Source organism: Stegastes partitus, unplaced genomic scaffold (assembly GCF_000690725.1).
Source record: "Stegastes partitus isolate 25-593 unplaced genomic scaffold, Stegastes_partitus-1.0.2 Scaffold916, whole genome shotgun sequence".
Classification (NCBI taxonomy): Eukaryota; Metazoa; Chordata; class Actinopteri; family Pomacentridae; genus Stegastes; species Stegastes partitus.
Genome location: NW_007578647.1, coordinates 18,444 through 40,665, shown reverse-complemented (window position 1 = coordinate 40,665; position 22,222 = coordinate 18,444). Strand labels below are relative to the sequence as shown.

The following is a 22,222-nucleotide window of genomic DNA, read 5'->3' as shown; positions in this document are numbered from 1 at the left end:
CTTAAGGATAATTTTGTTAATGGATTGCTTAATGCCTCTTTACCAGAGAGCGCTGGCTCATCCTGATGAGATTCAGCACACAAAACATTTCCTGTTCGCTCGTCTTCAGCTCATTTAAATACAACTCTAGAATTGGACTTGGTGTTACGGGAAGAACTGATTAGTTAGACTGGCACCTGTGCGGCGAGAGATGAATAACCCCACGGGGTTTCTCACAATAGCAGTCAGCAATTCAACTGAATTGGTTTACTTTTAGAAAGTCCAGACCAATGTGATGCAAGGGCAGCGTAACGTTCTGCATTCATAAAAGCATGCTGTTTTTTGCTAATGGCTCTCTGTCTGGCGCCCAGCTATCGTCCAGATGGTGCAGCAGGTGAGCATAAATTTACTGCCCTGAAGCCTGTTTTCATTCATGAAGGGGAGGGTGGGGTTGATGTATGATGTATACTTCTCAGACATGCGTTGAGATGTGGGCTTTTTTTCTTAAAGATTGCCACAGGCAAAACTGCAACACAGTCGCATGAAATACATGCTATATATCCTTTAGAATGAGTGTACGCAACCAGCTGCAATATCTTACAACATAAGCTGCATCCATGAAAGAATTAACACACAGTTTGAAACGACTTACAGACTTTACAGAAACACTGGCCTTTCGTTTAACCAGCTACCTTATTTCTTACAGGGGGGAAAGCACAAGATCTTGGACAAATGCAAGCTGCCTTTGACAGGGAAACAGTGCGTGGACCGGATCATCACAGAAAAGGTGCATTTTGCTTGTTTACATGATATATGCATTCATCAACCTAAATTTAAACAGAATTGGATGTATACACGCATGCATGAATGGGTGGATGAGCCGTTAGTCATAAACTTGGACTGCTTGCTCGTGTTTGCTACATAAACGGTGCCAGTGAGTAAGCTATGACTGAGCAGGACTCGTACCATGTGAGAGACCTGCAGTTGGCGAATGTTAGAGGATGATATACAATTTGGTGTTATTTTAACAATTAAACTTTTGGGACATGCTGTGCATATGAGGGGATACTCATCACTTACGTAGGTTAATTCAGTGACTTTGATAAATGGCAATGATGTGAAATATTAATCCACCAAATACACAGGTAAGGACACCCAGTTATAGCCGACATAATATCCCATTCAGATTGTTGGGGGTCTGTGTGTGTGGGTCAACCACAGAAACCATGAATCCAATGAAGCACAAGTCACAAGTTGTTTTTTTTTTGTTTTTTTTTTTTTTTCCTTTTCCATTTTTCTCTCTCTCTCTCTCTTTCTCTCTCTCTCTCTCTCTCTCTCACACACACTTATTAAAAAACACGCACACACAAGCCAACTGATCGATTGATATGATGCAACAGAGTGACGCCGGTAAATGATGGAAATCACATTTATTCATTTAACACTAATTCAATCCCTTCATGTCTGTAAGCAGGCTGCATATTGACTTTGTTATGTTTTTCTAATTTCCATGATTGGGGCTGGGTTTTCCTTTATTATGTATTTTCTTGATAGTCTCGCCCCCGCCCCACGGCCCTGCTTGTGACACTGTTAGTGCTCAGCTGATCAGGAACTCTGTCCATGATTAGCAGTGACTGCTTGATTGCAGTCACATCTAAACTGTATGTTTTGTACTTTGCACTGTGATGAAAAGTGAGGCACACCCTGTAAATCCAAATGTGCAGTAAGGTTGCCTGAGGCTCTTGTCCAAAGGGGCTTCAAATTCCACCTGTGAAAGCCTTTTTCTTGCCTATCAAGGGAGGTTGAGGTCATGTGCACTTGTTACGGTGATTACCAAAGAGACTATTTGTGTCCATCAACCTGCAGGAGGAAAGCCTTTGGCGTTTTTTGCTGTAATTCCTTGCTTTTGTGGAAATCACTGTGCTGTAGAAGTACATTGTGGAGTGGCAGAGATGGACAAGGTTGATCTTGAGACTCTGGATGTTATAAAGTAGTTGTTTTTTTACACATTTTTTCATGGTTGCATGAGAGTTGGAGACCATGCCTAAGGGCTGACAGGTGACGACGTTCGTTCCCATTTTACATTTTCAAGATGGCGCCCACGGGTATCTTCATCATTTATGGGTAAAGAGTTTTGTTTGTGCTTGGATCCCTATAATTTATGTTCTGGTTGTGATGGACAGATATAAAACCTGTGCTAAGCTTATGGATGTGACCCTGATTATAAAATAAAAATTCAAAAAAAAGCGAAGGTATAGGATAGAAGGTAGAAGAATACAGGTGTGAAGAATGAGCAGCTATACTGTAAATACTGACTGACTGGGAAAAAGAAGTGTGGGGGTGGTACTGGAAGGAGAAAAAAAAAAGCCCAGGGAGAGGCTCCAGTAGCTTGTAGATCTTGGTGCTGTTGCAGTTTGTGTGTCCAGTTCCCTGTTACCCTGGTGGTGGCTGCTGCCTTTGGAACTTGCTCATTGAAAACATGACCTGTTCTTTTCTGCTCCACTGGCTTTTGTTGTGGTTGCGCAACATTTCTCAGCAAGCAGATTTCTGTCAACATTTATAAAGGTTAAAGCTCTCTCTACTGCCCAGCAAGCAGCGGTACCACCTCCTCCTCTTCACCAACTTCTGCTGATTGGTTTTTCTCTCTCTCCATCAGTACTGCCTTCTCCTACATGCCCAGCTTCTTTTCTTTTTTTTTTCCTTTTCTTTATAATGGCTTTTAATTAATGACCTCTTTTCTCATTTCCTTTCATCTCTATCAATATATATTCTCCTATTTATTTGTCCTTGCTTGCCTCCACATCCCTCCTCCTCCTCTATTCTTCTGATACCATGTCTGTTGTGCTTTGAATAAATTTGAAAATATTACATTCTCTCCATTTGGCCTCCCATTCACACTCACCCCGGCGTTGTCTGTCCCAAAACGTTGTCATTCTCATAACACTCTTCCGTTGACGATGCCCGTCTCTCTTTGTAGTTTGGACGGAGAAAAACTGAACTTTTCAGAAATGCTGTCGAGTGACTGTCAGCCTGTCATCTTCTCAGATATTGCAAGAGTGCTTATACCCGGCGGCAGTGTTAGGAAGCCAATTTTTTGTCACCTCCACTCGCCGCTGTGATTGCTTGTTTTGAAAATCAATATACCCCGCAACAATAACATCTTCCTCTGCTTCTGTTGTCAAGCAGCACAAGAATAAAATAGTGATTTGAATGGGGGGTATCAGTGCAGCACCTCAGGAATTATTGTCTGCTTGGTAAGCCGGGAGCATCGAGACGATCAATCGAATTATGATTTTTCTACTTGTGAAGTGCATTTGTCATCCACAGACAGAAGTGAAAAGCTAGGTCAACTGTATTCCACTTCATTGAAAGACAAAACATTCATCCCTACTGACTTGCAAATAGTGACTAATATGCTCACTTAGTGTTTCTATTAAACATGTATATATGTGAAGAAGAGACCTGAAGCTGCTCTGTGGGAGTGAATAGTTGTCTGCATTGTTGTGTCGTTTTCAGACAGACAAGAAGGAAAAAAAAAATCAGTCTGGGTTGTTTGAATCCACATTCATGAGATTATGTCGTGGATACGGTCTCAGTCTGTGCTCTGTGTTTTCCTCAGGCCTCCTTTTTTGACATTTCTCAACACTGACATTCCATCCCTCTAATATTGCATCTGAGCAAAGTTTGTCACGCTAAAAGTAGGTCACCTACTGTAACACAAGGATAGCTAAAAGTCATCTTTCACCCTTTATTGTTTTGTGGGCAAACAGCAGCTACAGATCTACACAAGCTGTTTGAGAAACACAGTGTTTTAAGGATATTGTGACTTTGAGGCAATGTAAGCATCCCCTAGACTCCAGACTACATTAAATCTATATAAGCTATGTGTTTATTGACTGGTCAAAGTTGATCAATAAACAATTTACACCCTATTATTTGTCCCAAGGGGGCCCTCCAACTCCTTGTTGTACAGAAAGCTGTCGTCATGAGTTTAAAGTTGAGAGTTATGTTTTTTTTTTTTCCCCACTACATATTTGATGAAGATTGCTGTGGTTGTAAAAGCTCTTTTTTTTCCTTTTTTTGCACGAGCAAAACAAACATTACACTTTGTATCAGCAGTTATTTTTAATATAATCAATATGTTGAGTATGCATAGTTATTACAAAATGAACTGTTTTCATTCAACAAGTAGTGAACCTTACCTGTTGAATATGTTTGGTGTGTGAGTGTGTGGCACAGCTCGACTAGAGAAATGTAGGAATTAACACATTAAGAGCAATATATTTGTAAGATTTTATTATTTTTTTAAATGTATGTTTGCACTCTCCTCTTCAACTGATAGTCAAATGCCAGCTGAAACATGAATGAATGAATGCAGACTAGAAAACACAAATCTAAATAAGCCAAATGTACAGCGAGCAATGGAAGGACATGATCATGAGAAGAAGTTATTTCTTATTCCTAGTGTAATTTACAATGTGATATAACTCCCTTATGACAGGTTATTTGAGTCCTTGATGTATTATTTCATCAGTATTGCATATAAAAGTACAACAATAGTCTGGTCTGCAGCCATTTCTTTCCGTGACAACACTGGAGAGAAAAACCTCTTTTCAAGACTGTCGCATTGGCCAGTCTTTCATTGCCCAGTCTTTCATTGGCCAGTCTTTCATTGGCCAGTCTTTCACTGCCCAGTCTTTCATTGCCCAGTCTTTCATTGCCCAGGGTTTCGTGGATGTTTCGGAACAACTGGCTGTAGCTTTGCACTTTATACAGAATATAGCAGCTCGTTACAGAGTTGGCTGTATCAATGTAATTATTCCTAAGACATGGCAGCACAGTGGATGTACATCACGCAGGATTTCTGGAGAAATTAGAGTTTCCCGTCAATGGAAAACAAGTCAAAGCATCTCCAAAGTCCAAAAGTGACTTACAACTCCTTTAAAGATTGATTATAAAGGTGTGGATGTGGAGAAGCGGATGTGTGCCGTTTCTTCTCAAAACAAGCTTTTATTTTTAGAACCATTTGTCTTTCTGGGTTTTTGGATGCAAACGTCTGCAGAGGGGTCTGCATAACTTCACGGACTTGAATGACAAAATTTATGTTACCCATACCTCTGTGGAGCCTTGTGGATCTTTGTGGACTCTTGCGCACACTGTGACAAGGACGACAAGCATGAATTGGCCTCAACACCTGTTCAGTATCTACAGTTGTATTATTGTTCAGGCAGTTTATGAATAGATGAATAACAAGGCAGCCAAGCAGCACAACACCGGGGCTTTTTCTTCTATATTAGCCAGTAGTACTGTATGAAACTGCATGTGGGCTGTGAGAAAATGATCATGATAGTGTTTACCAGACGTAACTCCCAGCAGTAGAAAATGAGGGTACACAAGGTGCAGCTATTCAATAACAAGACTGGACTTACGTAAGTCGCACCACAGCGCGGCACATGCACGGAACCACATGACCAAGTGGAACGCATTAACAACCTCTGAAAGGTTCAGTCTGCTTGATTATGTGCAAATGATTTAATTACAATTGAGCTAAACAAAACTGCATTACAGCATTATTCTCACTGTTTAATAGCTTCACCTTGTGTAAACCGAGTGACAAACACTACCTTTAATACACCTGTTAATGGTTATCCTCCACCGGTTGCTATCATTACATGATTAAAATCACTGCTCCACATCTACAATAAAGGCAGAAACTGGGACCTTCCAGAAAGTACGTTTTTGTGTCCACACAGAAACAGATGCTGACACGTGCAATATATTGTCACAAACGCAACATCCTCCTTGGCTCCCGATGGCCAGGAGGGACGGTGATCCAGGTGTCCTAAATAGTGTTGTTGTGAAATCAGATTCCGGGTGGTGGGAAACCTGTTACCTCAGGCTGTTGACTCTGCTGCTCCTGTATACGACGGAATCACCACATGCACATATAAATGCGTGTTGTCATTTGTGCAGCTAGTAAATCACATCATCTCTGCGCCCCTCGTTGCCTGAGTTGATGCCGTTACAAAGGTCTTCACACGCAAACTGTCTGCTTTTGTTTCTCCTCTAAGCAACTATTTACGGATTGATTTTTGTATTTTAAAAAATAAAAAAAAGTTAAAGAAAATCGTTTCCCCTTCATGCACAGATGAAGCAGAATGACTCCTGAATTATTCAGTCAATCATAATGGTCCCAGAAAAGCGCTACCTTTGGTATTTTCCATAATGACAGCAATGCCAATAACACCAATTATTACTCGAGCAACCAAATTGAAATTCTTTTATGGTCCTACTGTGAGCTTTTGTCTGAACACATCTCAAAACGTGCTCCTTGTAATTGCTGGAATACATCGACAGGATCCTGGATGGGCTTGTTTATTTGTTGGAGGGGTTACGTGCTAATTTCTGCTCCTATCTCTTTCTTGTATTCACATTTGTCTAAAGCATTAAGCTGGCTGAGAAATGGTGGCTTTTTGTTGTTACGTGACATCCAGCCCACATCTTGCCAGACAACACATGGGGTAGACTACCAGCTCCTTAATGACTAACTGGCGTCAATCTGGTTAATGACGGTGGTGGCTTTGAAGACTGTGAAGAAAGGTGACTCAACAGTTTGACAACAAAAGGCCGCTTTGTAGATGCAGGCATAGCTTGTTTTTCATTAGTGAAGTGTGGGTATTAGAAATGAGGTCAGCTGATGGTTAATAGTTTTGTAATGTGCTTACCTAGACCATTATGTGTCATGGTCCTCTGCATGATAAAGCAGAGTCCAACTGTGAGTATGACATTGACATACTGCACCATCCAACATAACTGCACACTGCTTGCATCTAAATCAACCACCTCTGGCACATTTTTGCAAATCTGTAATTTCCCTTAATCACTTGTGACACGTGTCACGATTAGAGATGCATGCCAGTGTCTGTGTTATCCATAGACCCTTGTTCCTTGTGACATTCCATCTGTCTTGCTATATTGGAGTGAGATATCCGCCTCCTGCCCTGTCACTGTGTGTATGATTCTAATGAGCTGAGAATCCTGACAGGCTTTGCCTGGATGTGACTGTGGCTTAGCCAGTCAGTCCCTGCTGAGAGAAGCAACAGGGCCCAGCTTGGATGAGCTTTCCTGGCCTGTCTTTATAAAGCATTTTTGCATTGTTTGCATAAATATGGATAATGCCATTGCACTAAATTTAGTTTTGAATTGTTATTATATGAGCTGTACAAAAACAACCTCGAGGTAATTTATCATGTCAGACCTGCTGCCATCTGTTAATAGATATTATTGTCACAAACAAATTGAAACAGCGACTTTAACAGTGTCCCTGTCCCTCTAAATCTCAGACATAATCTCATTATATTCTTATTTTTTTGGCCTTTTTGCCTTTATTAGATAGGACAGTTGAAAGAGAGACAGGAAAGTGGGGGGGGGGGATTGGGCAAGGGGTTTGCGGCAAGGGGCCTTGGGGGGGTTTTGACTCATGACTGCTGCATCGGAGACTATAGCCCCTGTACATGGGTCGGCAGCTCAACCAGGTGAGCTAAAACGACGGCCCGATTTCATTATAGTCTTAATGAATAGTAAGAATATCTTGCAGTAAACACCTCAGAATCATCAGAACTCAACGCAGAAAGCTTGTCCAGCTTTTAAATCCCCCTGGCTAAACATTACTTTTCAAGCACTAGATTATAAATAATGTGTTTTTGAAGGTTGTACTGCTTTGTCATTTGTGTGACTCCAGATTAGTAAAGAAAATAGCACTTGAGAAAAAATAGCTAAATGGGTTTAAAATGTAAAAATGAAGAAGTGAAGGTTTTCTTTTCTGCCCTGTGTCTGTGTTGTGTTGTGGAGACGGAGACACGGGTCATGTTTGTGCTGAAAACCATCCCAGTCTTTAAGCAAGCAAAGTGGAGAAAGACCATCAACAGAAAATTACAGTATCGAGGATAATTACCACTAAATGTAAAAGGATCCAAGCAAGGAGAGAATCCAAGCCAAAACCAAAGTGTTTTTGAGACACGATTACACTTTGGACTGAACAAACCATATTAATCTGATGCTGTAAACACAGAAATTGCAAATAGAATGAACAGAATTACTTGGGCTCATAAAAGAAGGATCAAAGAGGTAATAGCAGGTCTGCTGCCTGAGGAGACTCTATAAGCACAGTGTGTCATATTGATTCTCTTTTTTTGTTGCTGCTTTTGAGAAGACAAAATATAGCTTAGTTTGTTCTTCAGATAAAGTTTTCAGATTCTTTGTCTTTTAGTGTGAGTGGAAAGTTTGGCAACATTCTACATGGTTAATTACAAGAAGGTACCACCATGGATCCTCCTTTACTGGGCTGATGCCTTCGGCCATGTGCTGTATTTCATTCCAGTCAGAGATGCTGAAATCCTCCAGTGGCTTTATTCATGAACATGTAGAAAACTAAATGCATTTAAGGCGAGCATCAGAATTAGCAACTCCCCCTGTGCTTTTGTACATATTCATAGCTCCTCACAGTGCACATGCATAATCCTCTGTCTCTCGACTAACGTGATCACAGGTAAAGAGATGAACACAAAAAGTCACAATGCCTTTTTTTTTTTAAGTTATTTTTTTGGTCTTTATTTGAGAGTGCAGTTGAGAGAGAGACAGGAAAGTAGGGGAGAAGAATGGGGGGAAGGACCTGCGGAAAGGGCCATGAGCGGGATTCAAGCCCATGACCTCAACGTCAGGGACTATAGCCCCTGTACATGGGATGCCAGCTCAACCAGGTGAGCTATAGCGGCGCCCCACAATTCCTTTTTAACCATCACAAGTCAGCGGTGGCGGTGAATGATGTGCGTCACTATCCCTGATGATATTGCAGTACAACAATACAATGATGGTTTAGAGTTTTAGTTGAGGTTGTTGTAAACTGGAGCTTGTTTTATCTGAAGTGAACAGTCTTTTCTAAAGGTTAGAGGAATTTACATATGGAGTGGAATATTTTTTTTTACAAGATGTCAATTTCTTTTTCTTCAGCACTGTCTCCCTTGTGCTGCATCAGCACGGGTTTTGGGTCAAGACCTGTTGAGTTCAGACCTTCAGCTCGAATTATTCAGTACTAAAGCTGAGCTTTCACATTTCCGATCACAATTATATTGATTGTCTTTTATGTTTAAACTGTTAAACGCAGTGCAACAATTCAAATATAATCGCTGCCTACTTTGCCAGCAGTCCAACCACTCGGAGGCCTTTCCTGGATGTGTCACCAATAATTGCAGCTTTTTTTTTTGTCATCTTGTGCATGGATGACATTGAAGTGGTACTCTGGCTCTTTTGCTTGTGGCGCTGATGTTTTTTGGGGGGGTTGTTGTCTCTTTTTGGTTGCTTTGATAGCCCAGGCCCCCACATCCTCATCTGTGACCCCGGTGACCACACACACCACAGGGCTCAAACTTGTCTAATACAGAAATACTCATTCTCACCGTTTTGTCTCTGTGCCTCATCGCCCACCCCCGTCTCTCTCCCTCTAAACATCTTTTTTTTTCTCTCCTTTCCCTCTCTGCCTACATCCCCTCCCTCGTTTCTGTCCTCTTTCTTTCCACCAGGCTGTGTTTGATGTGGATAAGACAAAAGGCCTGACTCTGATAGAAATCTGGGAGGGGCTTACTCCTGAGGATATCAAGGCATGTACTGGCACAGATTTCGAGGTGAGTAATGGAACAGTTTGGCTACCAGCACAGAAATAAAAGTTTTTTTTTTTATCTTCAACTTTGATAACCGTCGTACTTTTCTCTTGTCCTCGTCTCCCATCTGGCGTCTTCTAGGTGTCTCCCAACCTGAGGCCCATGCAGCAGATCTGAAGGAGCTCCTAGTGACTCTGAGATGTGTTTTCGGTTTGTGTCGCTTCATTTCGCAGTGATAAACAGCTGGTGATTTAACAGGCTAAGATGGGTCAATTAACCAAACACAAATGCCTCAGTTCCCTGGTAATCAGTATGCAAATATCAGAGGGATTTAGTTCTCAGTAATATCAACTGAATGGGGACTCATCAGAGCCGGCATGCGTAGTTCTGTTTGTGGTCTAGTCTGACAAACCATTAGGGAACATTACCTTGTTGCCTATCACACCATTAAGTTATGAATTTTTACCTATATTTGCGTGCAATTACCAAACAATCAGGTTGAATGCATTAAAAGTGGCTGTATTCTCTGTATGTCTTCCAGGAAAAATGCAACTTTACTTGTTTTTTTTGAGCAGAAATGATACTATAACTCTCCTGAATCACATTTACTGTAAGATTAGCAAGTTACTGTAATAAGGTACAACCTAAATGTAATAAATATAGGACACAGCTGTACTCTAGGTCAAGTAATTTCCTCATTTGTAAGGAACATTGTGTGTGGTTGTTTAGATTCGTGCTGCACCCATAACAAAAAAAAAAAAAAGTTCTTTACATTATGGAGCCATTGTAAGATATCATTTTGCTTTTCCTCACTTCCAAAACAAAGGAGATCCAGTAGCATGGATCTAACCGAGATATGTTTGTAATAATCACTTCTGCCAAAAGGTCAGCCTGCCTCTCATTCTCTAAACCTCTGATATCGGTTAAGCTCAGCTGGAAACATCAAGCCTTAACAGTTTTCTAACTCTTGCTGTTCTTCTGCTTTTGTACATACAATAAAACAGAGTGCAGAGTGAAACAAGTGGGATTTTTATCGTCTCTTTTGTTTAAATGTTATGCTTTCTGGATAAGAAGAAGAAACGCAAATCCAACAATATTATTCAATTCATGTGCTTTAAAACAAATGGCTGCTTTGAGAGTAATGGTCTGTGGCACGCTACAGGTTAGAGCTCTCTAAATACGGATGGTGGGTTTAGATTGACATTCTTGATGTGATTTCTCCACTCGAGTAGAGAGGCGCTGCCATTACCTGAGGGCTATTATATAACTGCAGGATTCAGCCGGAGGGCTTCTGGGTTCAGGGAGATCAACTGGGCTGGATCATCAAGCAGAAAAATGGAATAAAGTGACAGGGGTTGTTGCCACCGGCTGATGATGTTAATCCAGCACATCCCTTTATGAGTCACAGCACAGTTGTACCCCATAAGCCTACATTTACTAACCTATTTCTCATGCTTGAGTGCGGTGAGGAGAGAATTTCAGGAACATGACCAGGGCACAAGTGTTTGAACATAAGAGGTGCATGAGCTGAATGTTTTTGGGGTTTTTTGAAATGACAAATTAAAAAACGGAACACCGTGAGTGTGCATAGTGACAATCTGGATGCTGAGGTTTGAGAAAACTGCTGCTTGCACATCATACATACACGAGGGCTTTAACAAACCAACCAGACCCATATGTTTGGCTAATTTATAATCCTTTGCATTTTCAGCTTTGCAGTCCAGTTATCCCTTTTCCTCCACGGTGTTTATCATTAGTCTGCTGATAATGTATGAACACTGCATTCAGCTTGAAACAAAGGTAATTGGTGATAATATCCAGCATATATGTGCACAGAGCATATCATTCAGCAGCCCTATAGATGTACAGGGAGAGTGATTTCTAATTATGCGGGGCAGTTATGTCGGTATTGATTGTGTGGTGTCACTGTGGGTTAACATGATCAGCCCTTCCAAGCACGACCAAATGGGAAAAGGACATTAACAAGTCATGCATGGATAGTTTGCCATCTTGAGTAAAAACAACAAGATCTCTGTACTGTTCAGGCATACCTTGAAAAAACATGCAGGGTTTTTTTTGTATATTCTCCATCTTTATGCCATCGTGACCTGTTTCCGGAATGACTCATGTGAAGGTGGCCAGCAAGCTGATTATCACCTCACTGGAAATGGCAGTTAGTCTTTGTCATTGACATATTAATTGCAGCTATAATGAATCACTTCCATATGGCTCTCACTCATTCAAGTACATGACCTCAGACATCAGGCTTTGAAGTCTGCTGGGAAATAGATTTTACTCGCTCTTTGCCTTCTTTTAGCGTAATTTCTGCGTAGAAATACAATAAAATGAACCTATTTCAGATAATGGCGCCCTGAAGTGAGTGCTGGAAATTCACAAAATGATCCATAAAGATGCAACTTGCATGATGGCATCAGCTTGGTAAGACCTTTGATGTACAATAGACTATCCAACTGCATTGTTCTGAAATAGCTTTTTTTTTTTTAATGTTTAACACGCAGCCATCAAGTGGTGGGTGTTCTGGGCGCCTTATGAGAAAAAAGAAAAAAAAGCGTGGATTTGGTGTAGTCTAGCCTCGTTCTGTGTAACTGACAGCTGGAATTGTTCATGCGGCTATATGTTGCTGTTATTTCAAAGGTGGCTGTCTAAGTGAAACATGTGCAGTGTCATTATTACCAGGCTGCACATATCTGCGCGTCACACCGCCGATTGTTGCCATATTTGGATCCGTCCAACCGCATTTTCATAATTGTGCTACCCGCTGTTGTGTGCAGCTCAAGGGGGGTGTGGACCGACTCTCGGTGTGTGTGAGAGAGAGAAAGTGAGGCAGGGCGAGAGAGAGAAAGAGAGAGAGAGAGAGTGTGTGTGTGATTGTGTCTGTCTGTGCGTGGCGAGAAAAGGGGGGATAGAGCGCACTCCAGGTTGGCGCAGGCACCGGTCCGGGAGAACGGAGCGTTGTGTGCAAGGTGGCAGGCAGCATGGCTTCGTCTCACGGGAGAAGCGACCTGCGGTTCGCCGACTGGATGGCAAGTTTACCGCAGAGCATGCACACCATCCCGCTCACCAACCTGGCGATCCCCGGTAGGTGTTCCTTCTCCTTTGATATCTGCGCGCACGGCATGCAGCTGTTCTGATGGATGAGAAACGCACGGATTTCTTTTTTGGGAGGGGGGAGTTTGACCACTGTAGATATTTAACTGCTTTGCAAACTTTTGATGTTTTACTTTGCATTCAATCCAACCTGTTAAAGAAAAAAGAAACGCCCGTTACTTTGGCTGCACCTCGTTAAAACAAAGCCGAACCTGTTGCGCAACAAGAGAAGTGCCATTGATTGTGAACAGTTCAGCCCGCTCGCGCTCTGGTCCGCTGCCTGAAGGTTACAATCAGATGATTGATGGTTTCCCTCCACCACACCATGAGAATCACCAGAAGGTAACAAAAGACAGTAAAGAGCCACGCTGCAGGTTCAGAATAGTGAGAAGCACGCTGCTCTGTTTAGTGCATGACTTGAGGCGTGCTGGGGTGGTGGCCACAGGGAGACGACGAGTGGGATGGTTCAGTCTGCGCACTCTGATCAGCACAGAGCTGCCCATAGAAAATGAGCTGTTGCACCTTTAGCCAATCAATGCAGGTTCCCTTTAACTCCCCTCAAATTGGAAATGATGGTTGTACCGCTGATCTGACTGATGGAACAGCTTAATAGCAGCCAGTTAATTCCTTATCTGCTGCCTGGTGGTTATCACACCTCCACACAAGGAGCTTTCATTCTTTTCTTTTCTTTTTTTTTTTTTTTTTTTTAAATTTTCTCATCCTTTGTGAATCTCACTCTTCCCCTCTGTCCATCTTTCTTGCTGAACTACTAATACCTGCTGTGTTTAGGTCTGTGTGTGTGTGTGATGGTATTTCACATACATATGGCTCAGGGCACATTATCAACTCTGACCACAACTCTTACCTTTACGCATGCAGTTCATCGCAGATTTAATCAAATGCCATCTGCAGACAGAAATAGCACGCCACGCATTACCTCATGCATGTATTTTGCTGAATCACATGGAATTTGCTGTGTTAAACCACAGTTCATCCACACCAAGGCAGCATGGGAACATGCTCTGTCCCATTTAATTAACTATCATTATTTCTTATTGGTTCCTGCTGCCTGCAGCCCAGCTGCTCCATCCTCCATTTGCATACAGATTCTGTAAACAGCCACCAAATCTTTGGACTTTTTTTTCTGTGTTTGTCTTCACACATTTGGTGTAATGTTTACCCAAGATATATCCCTAAATCCACTGGATTTTATCAGAGCTTATTTTAGCAACAAGCGTGTGTTCTTATTGGGATGCATGTCTGATTTATTTCAAAAGTCTGTGCAGTATCACGTTCTTTTGTCTTGTCTTAGAATACAGCACTGTAAGGCCTTTGTTTAAACAGGAATAAAACTGGGACAGACAAGAAACAGAAGAGACAGTCTCATCTTCTCCACAAGTTTTCATCTCTTCTCTTAGTTAGAGGAGCCGTGTTTTCAGTATGTTGCTGGAAAGTGCTGCTGTAGAATCCTCGACCTTACAACTGCTGTTGCCTCTAACTAAGTGATGTATTTATTTATGAGAAAACAATTCCCCACCACACACAGCCTGAGTGATCCAGGCCAAAGTAGTACTCTGCTCTGTGAGGTAATCTGATGCCTTGGCAGTCTGCTGTTGCCAGAAACCTCACCGTGTCTGTGTTGCCAGCAGCTGTATAGTATTTATTATTGTACACAACCTCCTGTATAATTAGCAAGGCATTTCTTTTAAGGTATTGTGGTGACAGTGGGACTTAATTAGTATCAGGGTTTTTAATGATTTAATGGCATCCATTTGTCATGCTCCGAGTAACTGGTGAGCTAATGCAACCAAATGACTTGGAAAATACTGTATGTGACTATAACACATTTTAGATTCTCAAAGCAGCACATGTGTTTGGCAGATAAAAGAGCTGCTGTAGACAGATTGTATTCGCTTGCCATATGTGGTGTTGCTGTTTGACTTAGATCTGCCTGCCAATCTTATCACACCACCAGTGTATAAGCTTCACTACACAGGATGCTGATTATGGGTTTTCACTTCTGTCAGAAACTACTGAATGATTAAATGGTTAGTTGGTATGTCTGTTTTTTTTGTTTTGTTACTCCTTTGATTGTTTGTGCAGCCAGTGCAGGAGGAGGAAGATTAATTTTCAAATGGCCGTTTCAAAAGGTTAAGAGGTTAATAGACCAAAGGATAATCACCTCAGTCCATCACCGAGGCGGTGACAGTAATGGTGAGGCGCCTAAACAAGGTATAATGAATGCGTGTGTTATTCGAAAGCATGAGGAAAAATACCCGACAGCGGGAGGAAGACCTGCCACTCAGCGATTCGAAATGCTCCATCGCTCTTGGATTACTACTGGGAGTTCAGAATGGATTGAACATGTTGGTTGAAAGATCTGAGTCAGAGTCTGGAGTCAGTAGACTGGTGCCTCAATGCAGGGCTTTATGAACAAGGAAAAGAATCGTAGCTTTTTCTCTCTCGTTCTTTTATTTTTCTTTAACTGAGTTGGTAGCCAATTATGGGACTTAAGTAAAAGGATGTATGGAGGTCTTTCTTCTTGAGGAGCCTCGGTGTCACATGCGTCTGACTGACTCCTACACTCAGTGAGTTACAGTATTCAATAGGTAAAGTTTCCTGGGCTTTAAACGAGAGAGAGAGCATTTTAGTTTGTCATTAGTCCTGAGATGGAAAAAGAAACCAATGAAAGTTTTTTGCTGCTTTTGAAGCCATCTGGACAGTGAAGAGGAGCTTTAGAACCTCAGCAGATTTCATACATCTGTATATTCTCAGTGTGACCAGAATAAGAACAAATTAGGCTCTAAAATAAAACCCTGTGGTACACCACAACAAGATAGACGGAGAGGAAAACAAAAGTCATCAGTCTGTTCCTTAACTGCTTAGTCTTGTTGGTAAAGAAGCAAATACCTGCAAAAGCCCGAAGCCTTGCACAACACGGCCGAGACAATCTGATAGAAAGGAACAATCAATCCTGTCAAAAGTCCAACTGGATTAAAAATGCATGATTTTCAGAATCCAAAGACACCAATGAATCATTTGTCACCCAGAGGAGAGCTGACTCAATACTGCTGTGAAACCTGACTAAAATGTGTCCAAAAAAAGGAGCCGAGCTGCGAAAGAATAGGTTTTTCTAGAACCATAAATTATAATAATTTCGAGACAAGAGGTGATTGAGTACAGTCAGGCTTTGATTGTGTCTTTCTTTTTAAAATCTGAGGGCAGCATAGAACATAACCGCTGACCTGTGAAGTGCTTTATTTAGAATAATTACCATTATAGAGCTTTTTATGATGCTGTGACTAATGACACGGTGCACCAGCATGGAGGTCATTTATTACATCAAAATATTCCAAATATTTTCTTGAGTTTAATCCTGCTAGTCATCTGAAAACCCACCATGTTTGTGGAATAAGACCACGGCAGCATTCAGGCATGACTTGGCTTTCTGTGTTGGCCACACGTGCCGGGTTTATGGGTCAGAAGGCGTGAGCGGGAGTGGCGAGGAGGAGGTCGTAGTAGATTAAAGATGGAGGGTCAATAAATGGATTGAAGGCTGATCAGTGGGGAGCGAGGAGAACTGCTTTCCTGTGTCTATTGTTAGATCTGCTCGGTGAGTCCTGCAGACTGTCTGGCTGCACATTCGCCCGACAGAGATTGGTCTGCAAAGGTGTGCTGCCAGAGATATTGTGAATCTGTTTCTCTTTCTATCACCATGAAACAAGCTTCAGTAGGAGGAGGAGGGGGGGGAAGGGAAAAGCCATCACAATTTCACTACCATAATTAAATTGGTAGTGATTATATTGTAGTAATTAAATTTGATTTTTTTTTTTTTTTTGCCATTTCAGGTATGATGGTAGGCGGAGTATGTGGCGTATATCTGTGTCATACAGTAAATGCAAATACAGATGCCCAGTGTAGCAATAGTTGCCACTTATAATTATGTATGCATGGAGTGAATAAACCAGAGGAACCTCAAAATAAGCTGCCTTACATACAGCCCTGAACAAATTAACTCCCTTATAAATGTGTTTATCATATTTATAAGCTTACCTCTTGCACAAAGTGGCTTTTTTCATTTGGAGCATATTGATCAATACAGCTGTAAAACCAGTTTGTGAAACCTCTGGGGAACAAATGAGATGTTTGAGGTTGCCGCTGTCTTGTGGTAATTTAATGTTTTGGTGAGAATATTGTCATGCTTGAACTGCAACGACTTAATGGACACTTTGAGGATATTTCTTTTGCTGCGTTGGACAGAATTCTGCAAGAACAAGACAACAAGCATCTCTGGGGATGAAACAAACGCCACATAGAAAGACTCTTTGATGGTGATGTACATGATGTTTTGGCTAAGATGCAGTCATCAACGTTTTTAGGAATTGTTTTCACTTAATTCACAATTAGACAGTGGCTTATGTAGTTTTCTTTTAAGGAAAAATCTTGTTTGACTCATTCAGAGCAGCGAGACTATTGGATAAGATAAGTAACTGTACCTCAGCGATACAGTGCCCACGTAATACCAAAGCATCAGATTTGCAGAGGGCTCAAGGGAGCCATTGGGAACCTCTTGAATGGCTAAATGTAGCAGCTTAAGGTTTTAGGTAAGAAATGAATAGCATGTCTTTGGCCAAGGGGAAAGGGTGAAGGCAATTGTATTAAGCTGAAATAGCCTTGAAGGCAATAAAAAACAAATCCATTGCAAGAGGAGGCGTCTTCAGTCTTTTTTTTCGGTTCCCTCTGGATGGAGGAAAAGGGAAGCTCAGGACGTTAAGCTGTAAATCTGACCATCAGTCCTTCAACTGGATCACTCTGCTGCCACTAAAGGCTTTGAACAAGCAGGATGAATGGTATCAGATGCCAGGATAAACGCTGCGCTGAGGGCAGGGAAATCAACCAACTAAAAGCCGTGGAAGCCCAGAGGATGCAACGATGAAAACAAACCAAAGAGGAGAAAATAGTTTGAGAGAGAGAGAGAGAGAGAGAGAGAGAGAAGATCCATCTGAATTAGGAAAATGGATGGTAAAGAGGTTGGGAGTGGTGCAGCTCGTTTCTTTTATGGATAAGCAACCATGAGTTACAGCCCGCCCTAATCTCAGTTCGGCTCAAATTTAGTTTATCCAAAGTCATTGTGTTTGACCAGGTGCACATCCTGCCTATTTGCAGCTTCTGAGTTTAGACAATGGCTTTAAAATTGCTCTGCTTTGCTGTTCCAGACCTTATAACGGAGAGCAAAGGGTCTAATTCTGTTTTAAGAATGGATTTACAAAGAATACCAGTCTCTGCATCGGTGTTTCAAGTAAAGATGGCATAGCGGTACTTATACAAAATCATTTGTCTTTATATATTTGCAGTCTTTCCAATTTTATACGTTGCCAAAGGACATCAAATATCTTATAAACCAGGAGAAATGGCTCAGTATGGATTCTCTGCGAGCTCTGTTTGTCTCACCACTGGCAGTTAATTGAGTTTCCAGCACAAGGACATTTATCTCGATTCAAATAGTCAAATAATTCAGCCCCATCGGAAGTGTATGTACCTCGTGTGCACCGCCGCTCGAACAAGATGGAAAGCAGAGCGGCGAGGCAGGAGGCGATGTGAGATTAGAGCGAATTGAACGGGAGTTTCGGATAATAGATGGTTGCAGAAATCTGATGGAAAGAGCAACACTATCAGAATGACTTTAGAATCAGAGAGGATTCATACAGGTGAAGTGTGGAGGTGAGAGCACGGAGAGGCTGCAGCTTATGTCTGTCTTTTTAGTAGCATTTAGCTGATCTCCATCCTGTCACTTTTCATTTCCTTCTCATCCTCTCCTCTCCTCTCCTCTCCTCTCCTTCCTAAAATAGATCCAGAGAGAGTCCATGGTGAGCAGTGATGTTTTGTCATGAAAAAGGGCATAAACTGTCAGTGGTCCCTTTTGAATGGGTCTGCTTTCATTCACTGAGAATGACTCAGTTAACACAGGTCAATTCAGTGAGGTAACAGTCATCACTCACCACCTCCTCCTCCGTCGTCATCATCATCAGCATCATCATCAGCATCCACATCGATAAGTGGATCACTCTATCTCAGCTCTCTTTTGTGCTCTGGCTCATTCTCTCTCCACTTTTCAGTAGAGCTTGTTTGTAGCTGACATGTGATTACGTAGCTGATGTCAGGAGGGAAAAGAGTTCCTAAAGTTCACAATCTGAACAGTAGAAAGTGTTACGTTGCTGCTGCTGCGACGGTCTCTTCGAGGTTACTAGTGAGTCAGAGGCAAAGCTGAGTCTGTTACTTTCAGTTTTTTTTATTTTTCATGAACACATCTTTATTTCAATCAAAGCTGAAGCCATCAAACAGCTTGAGAGCAGATAGTTTGGATTTAATCAGCAGGAAGTTGATCGTGCCAAACGACAGCGATCGCGTGGAGTTAAACCGTATTCACAAAGACTTGTTTAGTGTTTTAGATTTCCTTCAGTAAGTTCTTTACCGTTTGATTATACACAAACCAGCACACTATCTATATTCATTATTTAAATAACACTTTTGTCTAATTCTAAGCACCATAATGAGAAGATTAAAAAACTGTCTAATGAAAGCAGAGTTTTAGTTCCTGTAAAAAAAAAAAAAAGACTCAATCCTGAAGTGCAATTATTTTGTTATTGAGCATAAAAAATGTGTTGTCAGAAATTAAAATGTTTCCTCACATTTCCAAACCAACGTGTTGCCCTTGAGACGTGGCGCGTCATTAAGGTGAAGCAAATTATTTCCTGATATAAACAATAATTAATCCTGTTCAGAGCTCAGGCTCAAAAGCTGGAGTGTGACGCAGTTTCCACGTCTCTGAACAGCTTCCTCTGCAGACTTTTTATTCTTACAGATGTTCTGAACGCTAATACTTTCCTGTGAGATCGGGTCTCTCTGCAGCACAGCATCAACCACAGGCTTTCTGTCAGACATTTTTTTAAGGAAATGCTCGTTAGAAATCCACAAACAAACTTTATTAGTTAGCCTGAGGTGTTCGACTTTCATTAAAACCCTGATAAAGATATAGTTTGTTGCACCGTCCCCCGGGACTGTTGAGATTAATTTCTATCATCTGCACTTGCTTCCATAACAAAGCACAACAATAAGATCCAAGTGAATTGTGCAGCTTAGTTATATACACAAGTGTGTTGTTGGTGGAGCTAAAACTATTCAGACAACAACTCATTTTCCAAGCAAAGAAACCCAACATCACCTCGATCCAACATCTAATATGTGGAGAGTCGCTTACTTTCTTTGTCTTACGTGATATTCAGCTGAATTTCTTTGGATTTTTAAATCATTAGTCGGTAAGAAGTGAACTAAAGACGTCCTCTCGGGCTTGAAGAGATTACGAGTGTGTGTTTTTCAGCATTTGGTGATATTATCTAGACTTAGTGATTCATCACTTCATGAAGAAAATCGCTGGACTAGTGGATAATAAAAATAATTTTGTGCTAATTATGTTGCACAACCGTCGGAGCCTAAAATAAAACATTTTCTGCAGAGGCAGCTGTTGTGACTGGTTAAGGTCATCCTCTGTTACGCCGTGACCCCGCTGCTGATGCTCAGCCAGTAGTGATGCTGTCTGCTGGCCTGCCCCAGGATCCAGCAGTCCACCCCGCTCATGGTCTGACTGACTGGTCGGGCCCGGCTCTGGTGCACAGAGAGCTGAAGGTCAACTCAGGCTCTGTGTCAGTGTGTTGGTCATGGTGGGAGGTGGGGGAGGAGGAGGGGGAGGCTCGTCTGTCTGTGACGAGCAGCGATTGCAGCGACAGGAGCAGGACGAGCTAACCTGCATGATTCGCACACGCCGACATCGACTCACTCTTCGCTCTCACGCAGACGCAAGCGTCAGATCTGAAGAACGGCGTTCACCTTGAATCGGTTTCAAAGAAGCATTTCAAGGACCTTTCATCCTCTGGTATCTGTTGCTTTCATCTGAAGGCAATAATTGAAACGCGTGTTAAGCTGGCCGCATATTAAACTACAGGAAAAAGTTGTTTAAATGCTCAGTTCATCATTCTTCACATATTTGTCTCTCTGGTCGTTTTATCTGATGGAGTTTTAAGTTTTAATCTGTGATTCCTGCTGCCACTCCAGAACAATAATGGTGCTGCTTAAGGCATTAAATTAAATGGCATTCGAAGAATTTTAATGCATAGACAGCATCTTTCCAGAAGAGTTGCTCAATTACTCATCAGAACCACTTCTGGCAGAAGAAAAAGACGTATGAATTTCAGTCATTTAGCGATAATGCCGAGCACCACAGCTGTGTGCGAGCAATTTAACGGCACATCCGCTCGTTAGTAAGTGCGTCTGAATTCAAGCAGCAGTTCAGCCACCTTCCCTCTTCAGAGGTCTTTCCAATTACAATAGAAGTTTAAAGCCAGGCATCCTTTGTCTGCATCATCCAGGTTGGGAATCTGTTGAGTCCAGCAGTTTTTCTTTGTCATTAATTTCCTCCAGATTCCTTCACTGTAGGAGTCAAGGGTTCAAGTTTTTTTTTTTTCCTTGTCAGTGGATAAATAAGTAAACGAGTTATACTATTATTTTTAATACAATCCTCTATCCGTGAGGAGGAGATAGAAGTGTGAAGAAGCTGTGAAAAATAGTAGTGAGCGTTCCCCCAGGGGGTTAGCAAATCTCCCAGGAGGGTCTGAAATTGCAAATTGAGTCTTTGAGGGCTGGACGAATTTAGCACGTTGGGAAGGGATATTTACAGAGACATTACGTGCTCTAGAAAACTTTACAGTAGCATTCAATAGTAACCAAAGAAAAAACAGTCAGCAGATGAAGTGATAATGAAAGTACCAGTCATTTGCAGCCAAGTTGGCCATAAATGCACTTGCCTTGATGTGATGTGACGCTCAGAGTTACATACAGTTCCTGCAATTGAGCCGATGATAACTGTAGAACAAAGAGAATTGATTTGTGAAAGAGGACTGCTTTTTTTCTACCTTTCCGGTTCTCAACACAAGGTCCACCTTGTTACGTCTCCTTTCCTCAGTTGTTCCATGCTCGTGGTGCTTGATAAGCACTAAAACATCCCCATGACAACTTGATGAAGGCCGCAAGCTTTGGAAGAATCTTTTCCAGTCAAGCTGACATTTCTGAAAGTGTAGAATGAACCTTTAAATCGGGACCATAGGGATGGTGATCGTACCGTACTAGAGCCGGATCGACCGCTGATGCTATCTGCTGATAACCGGCCTCCCACAGAAACATTCACATCGGTGTGTGTGTTGTCTGATATGTTAATGCAGAAATGGTGCCACATAGTTCATTATTTACACTTCTGTTAGCGCTGTTTGCAGCACATGCAGCGGAGTCGGTGTCACAGCTGAGCAGATGGTGGTGTGGAGTCAAACAGTGTCTTCACAGTAAGTCGCTAACTAGTTTGTGAAGCACGTCGCTGTCAGTGTAATCAGTGATGACCTCGTTATTTCCCCTTTACGATACAATCCTTAACA

At 41.8% G+C, this 22,222-nt stretch overlaps 2 protein-coding genes across 2 annotated transcripts in view; both read left to right on the top strand.

Moving 5' to 3' along the window:
- Positions 1–10,657, top strand: part of oxct1a (3-oxoacid CoA transferase 1a) — a 44,973-nt gene extending 34,316 nt beyond the window's left edge. The window contains exons 15-17 of the mRNA XM_008293852.1: positions 686–766; positions 9,558–9,659; positions 9,777–10,657. Of these exons, the coding sequence (XP_008292074.1) occupies positions 686–766; positions 9,558–9,659; positions 9,777–9,812 (219 nt within the window). The 3' untranslated portion in view covers positions 9,813–10,657. The remainder of the gene's footprint in view (positions 1–685; positions 767–9,557; positions 9,660–9,776) is intronic.
- Positions 10,658–12,631: 1,974 nt separating this feature from the next.
- Positions 12,632–22,222, top strand: part of plcxd3 (phosphatidylinositol-specific phospholipase C, X domain containing 3) — a 15,797-nt gene continuing 6,206 nt past the window's right edge. The window contains exon 1 of the mRNA XM_008293850.1: positions 12,632–12,734. Within this exon, the coding sequence (XP_008292072.1) occupies positions 12,632–12,734 (103 nt within the window). The remainder of the gene's footprint in view (positions 12,735–22,222) is intronic.